General features: G+C 37.5%; 1 protein-coding gene across 1 annotated transcript; it reads left to right on the top strand.

Annotated features, from left to right (window-relative positions):
* Positions 1 to 6,158: 6,158 nt before the first annotated feature.
* On the top strand, positions 6,159 to 7,302 carry LOC120151651 (spindle pole body component 110-like). Its single transcript, XM_039164031.1, has 2 exons — positions 6,159 to 6,616; positions 6,774 to 7,302. Exons 1-2 carry the CDS (start codon positions 6,159 to 6,161, stop codon positions 7,300 to 7,302), a joined length of 987 nt encoding a protein of 328 aa, XP_039019962.1.
* Positions 7,303 to 11,808: the final 4,506 nt, after the last annotated feature.

The raw sequence follows: 11,808 nt of genomic DNA, 5'->3' as shown, positions 1-11,808 counted from the left end.
AACTAGTCTTGAACTCTCTAAGATAAGGGTAAACTCATTACACACAATTAACCTCTTCATCTACCGAAGTCTTCGATGTGTAAGATATATATGCACAAGTATATATTTGGTCATCTTACCTCAGGATTTTAGTAAGTGTACTAGAAAAACAATCCAACGTTTTCCATAGAATGTGGCTAATCCTTCTCACTTATATATGTTATTTCATCAGGTTTATCTCAACATAAACCACCTTAAAACTGGGCTATGAAATAATTAAGAGCCTTTTACAATGGCTCAACCTCTTAAAGGTTATGATGATTTTCTTCAAGTTCATTATAAACGAACCACCCAAACTCTGGATAAGAAATCATTAAGAATAAATATTCAACATCATTAATCGGTGAATTCGATATGTCATTCTCACTAGGACCATCCAAAATTTTGGATTTGAATTCATTAAGAGTTTTCATAAAACTCAACATTTCTAGTGGTAAACTCATTTTGTCATTCTCAATTAGGACTACCCACGCAACTCCGGGTTATGAACTTATTAAGAATATATATTCATCCAAAATCGGTAAATTCATCAATTCTTTCTAACTAAGACCACCCAAAACCTGAGCTATGAATTTATTAAGAGCAATCACGTTCATCGTGTGCATGTACATTGTTCATCATATGTATAGGTAGATAAAAATGTACATTATGAGTCTTTCTATGGTTTCGTTTGACCACATTGAACTTGGATAACTAAGTTAGGTATCCACCATGAATTCCTCAACCAATGAGCTTTAAATCCATCCCCCTCGACGAATCTAGGACTAGTTTCCTACTTAACCCCTTTGGTAAGCGAATCTGCTAGGTTTTTTCCGACTTCACATACTCTAAAAAGAGTACTACATTCCTTATTAAGCGTCTAACAGATTCATGTCTTATACGAATGTGTTTTTTCTTACCATTATAAGTTTGGTTCTCAGCTACACAAATCGCAGCTTGTGAATCACACAAAAAGAAAACTAGAGGAGTCGGTTTTCCTCACAATGAAATTTATGCTAATAAATTTCTAAGCCACTCAGCTTCATGCCCAACTAAGTCAAGAGCTATAAACTTTTAATCCACAGTGGAATGAGCAATATAGGTTTACTTCATAGATTTCCACGAGATCGTTGCACCACCTAAAGTAAAAACATACCTACTTATAGAGTGTAGACACCCGTTTTTGATCGGGATTAAAAATATATATATATTTATTATATTATTATTATTAATGCTAATAATTTAATAATTTACATATTTTGTAGGCCAGTCCAATTACATAACCATTCAGAATCATTTTCGCCGAACTGCCAAGCCAACATAGAGCCACCACCAAATGCCTCTAGAAGCTGTCATCATCTGGCCATCTCAACAAATGTGAGTGGATCAAAATCAAGGTCAACAAAAGATTAAAAGTTTACCTAAACCTTTGAAATAAAGAAAAAAATCCCGAAAATTACGGGATTAGGGATACCTGCTTCAGCACTAATCAAAGGAAAAGGTGGATTCGAAACAATTATAAATAGAGGAACTTTCAAAGGGGAAAAGGGGAGCTCATCAACAAGAGGGGAAAAAACACTCATCAAGTGACGGAAATTTCTTAGTTGAAAGAGAGAAATTTGTAAAAGTTTTCCTTATTCTCTTCGACAGAAGTAATACCAAGCAGGATACATCTGAAGGTTTTCAATTTACTTTTCTACTGTATTTTATTTTCTGTTTTTTTATTTAAACTGATTCCAAGGTGAATACGTTTTTGCTTCATTTTTACAACATTGATAGATAAGCATAAACACTGGTTAAAAGCAGTAACAGAGAACCATAAACCATTCGAAGTAACCAAACAAGCATTAACAATGATATTGTTTTAAAAGAAATTCCATATTTGTTATTTCCAAAAATCTCCTATATTTTGTTTTTTTAAAAGTATATAGATAATAAAAACACAAAGGAAGAGGAGAAAGCGCGATGTTTACCTGAGATGTTCGGGTTCCTTCACGGGAACCTATCACGTTTAGGTGAGGTTATTGTCGCCGATGAACGACAGTTGCATGCTATTTTAATTGCTGGAATTCAAGGAATGTAAGAGTCGGTTTCCATTAGTCACCATTCGAGAGCTTAAGAGAAAAAAATAAAAAGAATAAAGGGATATTAGAAAACAAAACTAAAAATGAGAGGAGTTTACCTTTAGGGTCGGTTCTTATGTTCGTTAGGTCACCATAGATGTTGTACACGGAAGAGTGGCTCCGATCTATAGCGAAGAACGAAGAACTGGCCAGCGTATGAAGGGGTTTAGTTGACCCTATACATTGGTTTAGGAGTTGTAATAAAAGGGGAATTAAGGTTTACTTATAAGTTTTTAGTGATTAGATCGAGATTAGAAGAGAAAATATGTGAGATTTTAGGGCGATCAGAGTAAAACCCATTGTTGATAATGGCCAAGCAAGCGTGGAATAATGGATTCTCGGCAGTGTGGCGTGAAGGAGAAAGTAGAGAGGAGAAGTGCGGCTGTGTAAAATATTATTTGGGTGAATGATAGCTTAGGTTTAGTTTAGGTTACTTATAAAAAATATTTGGTAAAATTATAGGTTAGTCATTGGAATCTTAGGGGTGAATTAGTTATAGACTTATATTTATGCATATTTTGATTTAGGCCACTAGTTTTTTAATTTACATGTTTAATCTCACATTCATTTAAATTTAGTCATTATTTCAAATATATATATTTTAAATTTATTACTTTGGCATTTTATGTTTTTATTTTTATAATTAAGTCACATTTGTACATTATATGTTAGTATGTATGGTTTATAATTATAACTTATTATTACATAGTACGTGTAAATATTTTTTTTTGTATTAAGATGGTATATTGTTTAGTATTTTTTAATATATTTATTAAGTAGATAATTATTATTTTTAATTAATATTTGCATGTTAGCCTTATGTATATGACTCAATCAAATTACATAATCGAATTAAGGGTAATACCCTTTTAATTTAAAATTGTCGAAATGGCTTTTCTTAACTTACAGGAAAGTTATTCTTGACGATTTTAAATTATAAGTGTATACTGTCATTATCACTAAAAAATTTGATTTTTCACTTTAAAATTAGGGAGTGAAAGAAAAAGAAATGTTCGGCTATTTAAATTTGTTAAGAAAAGGTCGTTAGAACTGACCTAAAGATTTGGTCTCAATATTTTTAAATAATCGAATATACTTTATCTTTTTAATGGCTAGGTAATTTTAATTTAACCTATTTTATTGCTTATTGAAGGTTTTAAAATTTGCATTTTTGTTGTTTTAAAGGATCATAAATCAAATTAAATTCGAACTTGTGAAATTTGTTGCAAGACATTAATTAATCGACTAGGTACCGATTTAGGGCATTGTGGGGTGCTAATCCTTCCCCACACGTAACCGACTCCCGAACTTGGATTTTGGTAACGTAGACAGTAAATTTGTCGTTTTAATTAAATCAATTTTTATTTAAAATGACAACGTTTTTAGGTGCCCAATCACACCCTAATCAAAGATTGGTGGCGACTCTTCGAACCATGTTTTTTTATTTGTAAAATAATTTCTAAATTTTCGAAATGAGAGGTTTGTTTAATGTTATTTTTTTTAATTAAAAATCAATCAAAAGAAATAAATTAAAAATGACGTGGTTTTCAAATTAAAAAATTTCCTTTTAAAAAAAAACGGTTACGACAGCTTGGCGACTCTGCTGGGGACTTTTTTAGAGAGTCAGGCCGATAATCGATTAGTCAATTATCTTTGCATATGAAAGTTATAAATTCATTCTAATTTGGTTTTTGATCCCTGGTTTGTTTTAAATTGTTGTTTGCATTTTAATTTGTAATTTGATTAATGAATAAATAGTTGTACTAACGTGTGATTTACATGTTTCAGTTTCTGACCTTCACTTTAGTATGTTGCTTTTCTTGGATCGAGGCAAAGGATTATGAGTTTCCCCACTGTCGCTATAACCCTTTGATTTTTAGAGCCTTCTAACTGTGCTCTGTCCCGTTAGGTAGAGGTGAACGCTACGCTTACGTGAGAAAAATTGCTTTTCTCCGCATGGGCTTTAGCAAATAACCTCTAGGGTACATATGCCTTATGTTTACGAGTGAAACATTGCGTTTTCTCGCATGGACATAAAGAAATGTATCCTCTCGAATTGAACTTGACCCGTTTAAGCCTATAATGGGTGAGGGTCGAGGGTCTGGCAAGCCTAAGGGGGCACCAGCAAAGGACAATTTGAGGACCCTGTTAGTGTTACCAAAACTTTGCCCGTCTTATGATGAAACTCTATCCGCAGACACAAAGGGGAAACTCATTCTAACCTTTTCCTCGAATTTATTTTTGCAATATGTATAAGAATTAGAAAACATGCGGTTAGGTTTTATTTTTTCGTACAAAGGCTGTGATCTAGAAAAATGTGGCTATGGTTTTTTTTTTTGAATGACAAAGCATGTGGGTAAATATCATGTTGGGTAGATTCCATATGGATAAGGGTTAGGATGTATATATTTTCAAGCTTTATTTATTATATTGTTTTTCTTGATTATTTATTATATATACTAACACTTTTTATTTGCGTTCGTGTTTCTGTGTTTTATTACTGTTGCATTACATTATCATTCATAAAGAAAGGTGTGGTTCACGAAGTGGTCATCAAAGTAGAAGGTGATCATAAAATGGACAAGAGCTTTCATAACAAGGAAATAAAAAACGCGGAAGTGAGGTCGTGGTCAGAGGAAACTCAGATGAAGAAAGGCGATAGTCTGACTGAAGGTTATATATCGGTACTACCAGAAGTTGCTCCGGTCAGTCTAAAGCAAAACGATCTGCAAGAATTACGTGAAATTTGGGAGGGTTGGAATTCTGATGTGAAGTATGCTTTCTGGCAAAAATATGGTGACATAGCCCTGTTGTTGTACGTGAAAGTAAACGAACCCCTGATTAAAGCTTTGATCCAGTTTTGGAATCCAGCATATAGTTGTTTCACCTTCAACAAGGAAGACATGACTCCCACGTTGGAAGAGTACACTTCCCTATTTCATTTCGAAACGATACATTTGGATAGGATTTACTCAAAGGCCACAAGAGTGCAATCCTTCAAAAGCAAACTTGCAAAAATTACCGGAATGGGGGAGAAGTGGGTTGCTGATCGAATCCAAAAGAAAGGAGAGTCTGATTGTTTCCCTTGGCCATGCCTGAAAGAACTTATTGTCAAACATGACGATATGAGAAGAGAATGGAGATGTTTGCTTTGGGAATTTACAGTTTAGTGATTTTCCCGAAAGTTCTTTGTCATGTAGAATCCGCTGTAGTCGATTTATTCGAGCGTTTGGAAAGGAAGGTGAATCCTGTTCCTGCGGTTTTGGCAGAGACATTCAGGGCGCTTAATAGTTGCAGAAGAGCAGAGAGTAGTCGCTTCACTGGGTGTATCCAGTTGCTTACTGTTTGGATACGTAGCCACTTCTGGAAGATGGATCGAGAGTACAGTCGCCGGTTTTCAATTGCCTATTCACCATTAAAAGATTTCCTTACCAAGGAATGGCCGGAGCATCTCACCAGGAAAGATTGGATTTCACTCTTCAGAAATCTACAAGATCATGATATAGTATGGCGTGTTCCCTGGTTAGCTTTTGCTGATGTATTGTACAAATGCGGAGATTCTGATTGGGTAACCCTATTAGGGTTATGGGGTGGAGTAGGTTATGCTCCATTAATGGTATTACGACAATTTGGGGCACGCCAATTCGTCCCAATTACATCCGGTCTAAAGACATCTGAATTTGTGTACTACGGAGATCACTACAAGAAAACTGCTCGAGTGATGTCAGATGCATGGAAGTCAATCTTTAGAACCGATTTAGTAGCAGCCGAGGTCATGCTGACACCAGATTATGTGGCATGGAGAGCGGCAAGAAAGAATGATGTCATTCCCTTGGCGGATCGTGATCAAGTAATTCCTTTGGAAACACAATTCAGACACGTACCATCTAAGTTGGAGATACTTAAGAGTGAATTCGAAGCAGAGATCGCCAGAAAGGAGGCAGAGTGTGAGGCTCTTAGACAAAAGAATTTTGTGTTGGACATTGATAAGGGGTTTTATATAAACAATTTGAGTTGATGCGCGAGAGAAAAGAGAAGGTTGAGGCTAATTTTGCTAACTTACAAAATGATTACCGAAGAATTGTTGGGCTCGAAAAAACTTCAAAACAGTGGAGGTTGGAGCTCAAGGCTGAAAGGGATCGTCGAGTTAGGGATGTCAGAGCCGAAAGAGAGCGCCGAGTCAGAGAACTAGAGGCGGAGAAGAAGAGAAAAGATCATGAACTCGAGTCAGAGAAGAAATCCTGGGCTAGTGCACTGAATAACGAAAGGAAAGAAGCTAAAGAGTTAAGACAAAGGCATACTTTGAGCAAGAAACGAGAAGAGGAGCTCACTTTTGAAGTACGAAGGTTGCAAGTTAATATTGAGGAGCTCAAAGTTGAAGAGCATAGTAGATTAAGCGAGATTAAGGAAGGAAAACGAAGGATAGAACAGTTAGAAATTGAGAAAATAATATGTTTCAAGGGTTCGAAATGGAGGTGAACAGCATGCAAAATGAACTTGAGATTAGAGGACAAAGAATAGGTGAACTCGAAGCTGAAAAGAGACGAACCAATAAAGAATTGAAATTAGAAAGACAACATAAGATCATGTGCTTAAAAGCAAACAGGATGAAGTGTTCATTTGGATGCAAAGATGTGTAACAAAGAACGAACGAATAGAGGTCCTTAATCAAGAGATGCAAGAGATAGAAGCAAGGCATGAGGAAAAGTTAACTCAGGCTCAAGCAAAGAATGAAGAGTATGGTGTTTACATTCGGCAGCTTGAAAATTCCTTGTTCACAGAGAATAGTCAGCGCTGGCCATCAGATTTAAGGGTTAGTCTCGAAGAGAATGCTGCTTTGCGAAGAAAGGTTAATGATTTAGAGAATGCCTTGCGAAGCTGTCAAATACAGATCTCTAGTCTTGAGCGTACTGTTGAAAGTACCCGACAGCAGTGGCAGAACTCGAGTGATCGTTTTGAAGACTGGAAAACGAATGTGAATAGCATAATCCTTGAAACCATGAATCAATTAAGCGGTGTTGCAAGACAATTGGGAGAGATGGACATTCAAGCAAGAGTTATCCAGAGTTATACAAGTCCCGCATCAGATGTAGGAAAAAGGGTCAATTGGCTTGTCAATGAGATAATGGAATTGAGCACTAGAGCTAGGCCTTTTCTGTAATAAATTTTTCTTGTAATGATAAGGGTTTTGTCCTAAATGAAAGTTGTTCTAAAGATTGATCACGTCTTATGAATCAATGCCTTTCTGCATACATTTGCATTTTGTTTAAGTATTGTTTTCTGTATTTTATTCGCACTTTTATCATTTTATTACCACGTAACATGCATTCATTCATTAAACACCAAAAATAATGTAAAATATGATTTCCAATCATTGTAGTTATTCTGGCATTCACCTCACACCCGTACGGTACTCGGAATACAACAAAGAAAATGGAAGCTAGAATGATCCAACTTGAGCAAGAACAAAAACAAGCTCAAGAAGAAATGAGAGAGAGATTAACTAAGATGGAAGCAGAGATAACAAACTCGCAAGCCGGTCTACTACAAAGGATGGAAGAAATGTTTAAGAAATGCTACAGGTGGAAGGATTGCGGATGACCAACTAATGTCATCCGAGCAAGATCCATCACATCCTCCAGGGTTTGGAGCTGGAGCATCACATCCTGCGGGGTTTACTTCTGACCCTCAGTACCCACCAGGGTTTACACCAGAATCCCGTCCTCCTCCTGGTTTCACACCTATACATATATCCGCTCATCCTTCGGTACCTCAAGAAACTCGACCTCATGTATATGTTAGCAATGAGAATCAGCAGCACCACATGGGATCCACATTCCCAAACATTTATCAGCCTGTTTCAGGTGTAAGGATAGGGGAATTTAATACCGAGCATTTAACCCCGGATCTGAACGAGTTAGCCGAGAAGGAAAAAGCCAATGAACAGATAAATCAACAATTGAAGAAATTGGAAGAAAGGGTAAAATCGGTAGAAGTGATTGAACCGTTCTATGGGTCTGATGCTAGAGAGTTAAGTTTGGTCCCAGATCTGATTATCCCTATAAAGTTCAAGGTTCCCGAGTTTGAAAATACAATGGAACCACTTGTCCTTCATCTCATATAACCATGTTTTGCCGGAGGATGGCTGGCCATGTGAACGATGAAAAACTGTTGATTCACTGTTTTCAAGACAGTTTGACAGGTTCTGCCGCTAAGTGGTATAACCAATTAACTAGGGCTCATATCAAATCATGGAAGGACTTGGCAAAAGCATTCCTAGAACATATCGCCATGTTACAGATATAATTCCTGATCGGTGGACTCTTCAAAATATGGAAAAAAGAAGCAATGAAACTTTCCGACAATATGCTCAAAGGTGGCGTGATGTTGCTGCACAGGTCCAACCCCCTTTACTCGAAAAGGAGGCTACTGTAATTTTTGTCAATACTTTGAGAGCTCCGTATTTGGGCATTTGCTTGGAAATGCCACCAAAAATTTTGCTGATTTGATCATCTCTGGTGAGCTCATCGAAAATGCTATAAGAAGTGGCAAGATTGAAGTAGTTGAAGGGTCTAGCTCCAAAAAACCTGTATACCGAAAAAAGGAAAATGAAGTTAACAGTGCAAATGTCTACCACAAGAATACTGCAAATAGTGTCACAATAACCCAATCAAGGGCTGAGAGGAATGACATGAACACCACCAGAAATGATTTCAGGGGACCTCGTAAGGAGAGAGAGAAGGTGTCCTTCACACCATTACCCGTACCCTATTCAGAGATATACGCCTCGTTATTCAAGGCAGATGTGGTACGCCCCTACCGTTTGACCCCTCTTCAACCACCGTACCCTCATTGGTATGACGCAAATGCGCATTGTGATTACCACGATGGAATTGCTGGCCATTCTATAGAGAATTGTTATGCCTTCAAAAAGATAGTGCAGAATCTGATTAACAGGAGGATTACAATTTGATTCACCAGATGCATCAACACCCACTACCGAATCATGGAGGTAAAGGGATAAATACCATCCATGAGGAGAATAGGAGGAAGGCAAAGACAAACATTCATGAAATCAAATCTCCCTTCAGTTGGGTATTCCAACAACTCTATCAGGCTGGCATGATTCGACAAGATCTTAAGCCAAAGACCAATGAGTGTGAACACTATTGTGAATATCACCAAGAAGAAGGGCATGAAATTCAGCTTTGCCCTGAATTCAGGGGGTTACTACAAAGATGATGGTAATAAGGAGGTAGAGTTCTTTGAGGAAGATAAGGAAAAAAGAGAAAAAGATGTCTTCATGACAGAAAATTCTGAGCCCGTTCACAAAACAAACAAGCCAGTAGTCATCACTGTGAAATCATCAGCAATGAATTCTGGGTCGTCAACGCCAAAAGTTGTAATCACAGCTCCTTCAACATTTTCGTTTAAAGACACCCGCAAGGTGCCTTGGAATACACTGCCAATGTTTCATTAATAAGAGAATCTGGTTCGCTAGAGAAAATAAAGGTAGTTGAAGGTGAAGCACCAGTAGGCAACTTGATGACTGGAATAGTGAATGAAGTCGGGCACTTCACGAGAAGTGGGAGGTGTTATTCTCCTGAGATGTCAAAAGAAATGGACAAAATGAAGGCAAAAGGAAAAACTGTGGTGGTACCGCAAAAGATATTTGATGATGAACTCCCACCAATGATCAATGAGCCGGTAACAGAAACGCAAGCTCAAGATTCTGAAGTTTTTAAAACATAGTGAGTATAATGTAGTTGAACAGCTACACAAGCAACAAGCACGGATTTCGATTCTAGATTGTTAATAAATTCAGAAGTACATCGGAATGCTTTGTTAAAAGTGCTCAATCAAACATTTGTGCCTGAGGATATATCAGTGAACAAGTGGATCGAATTGTAGGGCACATAGCTGCTGACAACTACTAACTTTCACTGATGATGAAATTCCTGATGGTGGAATGGGATCAGTAAAAGCCCTCAATATCACAACTCATTGTCATGGTCATGTCTTGTCAGGCGTTTTGATTGACAATGGGTCTGCACTTAATGTTATGCCTATGGCCACATTACGGAGGTTACCGGTGGACAACTCACATATGAGGGCCTACCAAACATTGTTAGCTTTTGATGGAACCCAGCGGGATGTGCTTGGAAAGATAGAGATACCACTGTTTTGGACCAACTGTCTACAATATTGATTTTGTGGTGATGGACATCAATCCCTCATATAATTGTTTGCTGGGAGGCCATGGATTCATTCTGCAGGGGCAGTCCCTTCGTCCTTGCACCAAAAATTAAAATTCGTGACAAATGGCCAGTTTGATTAGTATTGGGGCAGAGGAGATTATTGCTTCTGTGACGACTGACGCCCATATATTGAGACGAATGAGAATGCCCTAGAGTGTTCCTTCAGAGCTTTAGATTTGTCAACGCTACTTTCATTGCTGAAGGAAACAAGATTCCTCGCCCGCGTTTATCTGATTGTACTAAGATGACTGTGCGAGAGACTCTAGGAAAAGGAGCCAAGACAGGAAAGGGTCTCGGTATATGCTTGCAAGGGAGTTTATATCCCAAATTTGTCATGATGAAGAACGATCGCTTCGGGCTGGGATTTAAGCCTGATTTTCAGCAAAGAAAGAAAGAAATGAAAAGAGAGGTGAAGTGAGAAGAGCTAGACTGAAAGGAGAGGATATTCCATGGGAGCGTATGCTTTTCCCTCCCCTAGAAAGCTCTTTCAAGTTTGGGGGAGTTTGATATAGAGCAACAATTAGCCAGAGCAATTGATGAAGAAGACCAGATGAAAGACAGAGACTTGTTCAATGAAGCTATGGGGTTTGGTCATTAACATGATAACTGGGGATGATAAAGCGGGAAGATATTTGGCTGGAATCCGTCCTTGCTTCCCAGGGGAAACACTGAAAAATTGGACTGCAGAGGATCTCCTGTAGTTTTTTAAGATTAATTCAGAGTAATACCCAGTACTAATCCTTATACTTGTGCCCGCAAGTATTAAGGAATTTTCATAAGGGCAGCTATGTTAACTCTACTTGCTTTCAATAAAAGACAGTCTTTGTTTCTTAAATGGATCATTATTTACATTTTCATTTTCATTCTTTATATTCATTTCATAAATTTTGGTCTCCTTTCAAATATATTCGATTCAATTTTCCATTTGCAGGTGTCACAAATCAATAGCATGAATGTTTCTGAATTAATACTGAGATAAACTTTGAGCAGTCCATATGTTTGGAAGAAATCAATGAATGTCAGGATGAGGTAGAATGTGATGTTCCTAACGAACTATTAAGACTGGTAGAAAAGGAGGACAAACAAATCTTACCTCACCAGGAAGAAACTGAGGTTATAAACTTGGGAACTGATGATGACAAGAGAGAAGTTAAAATCGGCAGCACACTTTCTGTTGAGATAAGGCAAGAATTGATAGATCTGCTCCGAGAATTCAGGAATCTTTGCATGGTCTTATCAAGATATGCCAGGACTGAGTACAGACATAGTGGTGCACAAGCTTCCGATAAAGCCTGAGTGTAAGCCAGTCAGCAAAAGCTCAGAAGAATGAAGCCAGAATGTTATTAAAAATTAAAGAGGAAGTGATGAAACAGATTGATGCAGGGTTCTTCAAGCGGCAAAGTATCGGA

The sequence above is a fragment of the Hibiscus syriacus genome, unplaced genomic scaffold, assembly GCF_006381635.1.
Source record: "Hibiscus syriacus cultivar Baekdansim isolate YM2019G1 unplaced genomic scaffold, ASM638163v2 tig00111064_pilon, whole genome shotgun sequence".
NCBI classification, from domain to species: domain Eukaryota; kingdom Viridiplantae; phylum Streptophyta; class Magnoliopsida; order Malvales; family Malvaceae; genus Hibiscus; species Hibiscus syriacus.
Note: the sequence above shows the minus strand (reverse complement) of the source record. Positions and strands in the feature narration are given on the sequence as shown.

Bases quoted from the DNA above. Each gene is read 5' to 3' on its own strand.
- LOC120151651 (XM_039164031.1), top strand. From the start codon at position 6,159: ATGCGCGAGAGAAAAGAGAAGGTTGAGGCTAATTTTGCTAACTTACAA. The intron at 6,617-6,773 runs GTGAACAGCATG...TTGGATGCAAAG, and splicing joins TTCAAGGGTTCGAAATGGAG to ATGTGTAACAAAGAACGAAC.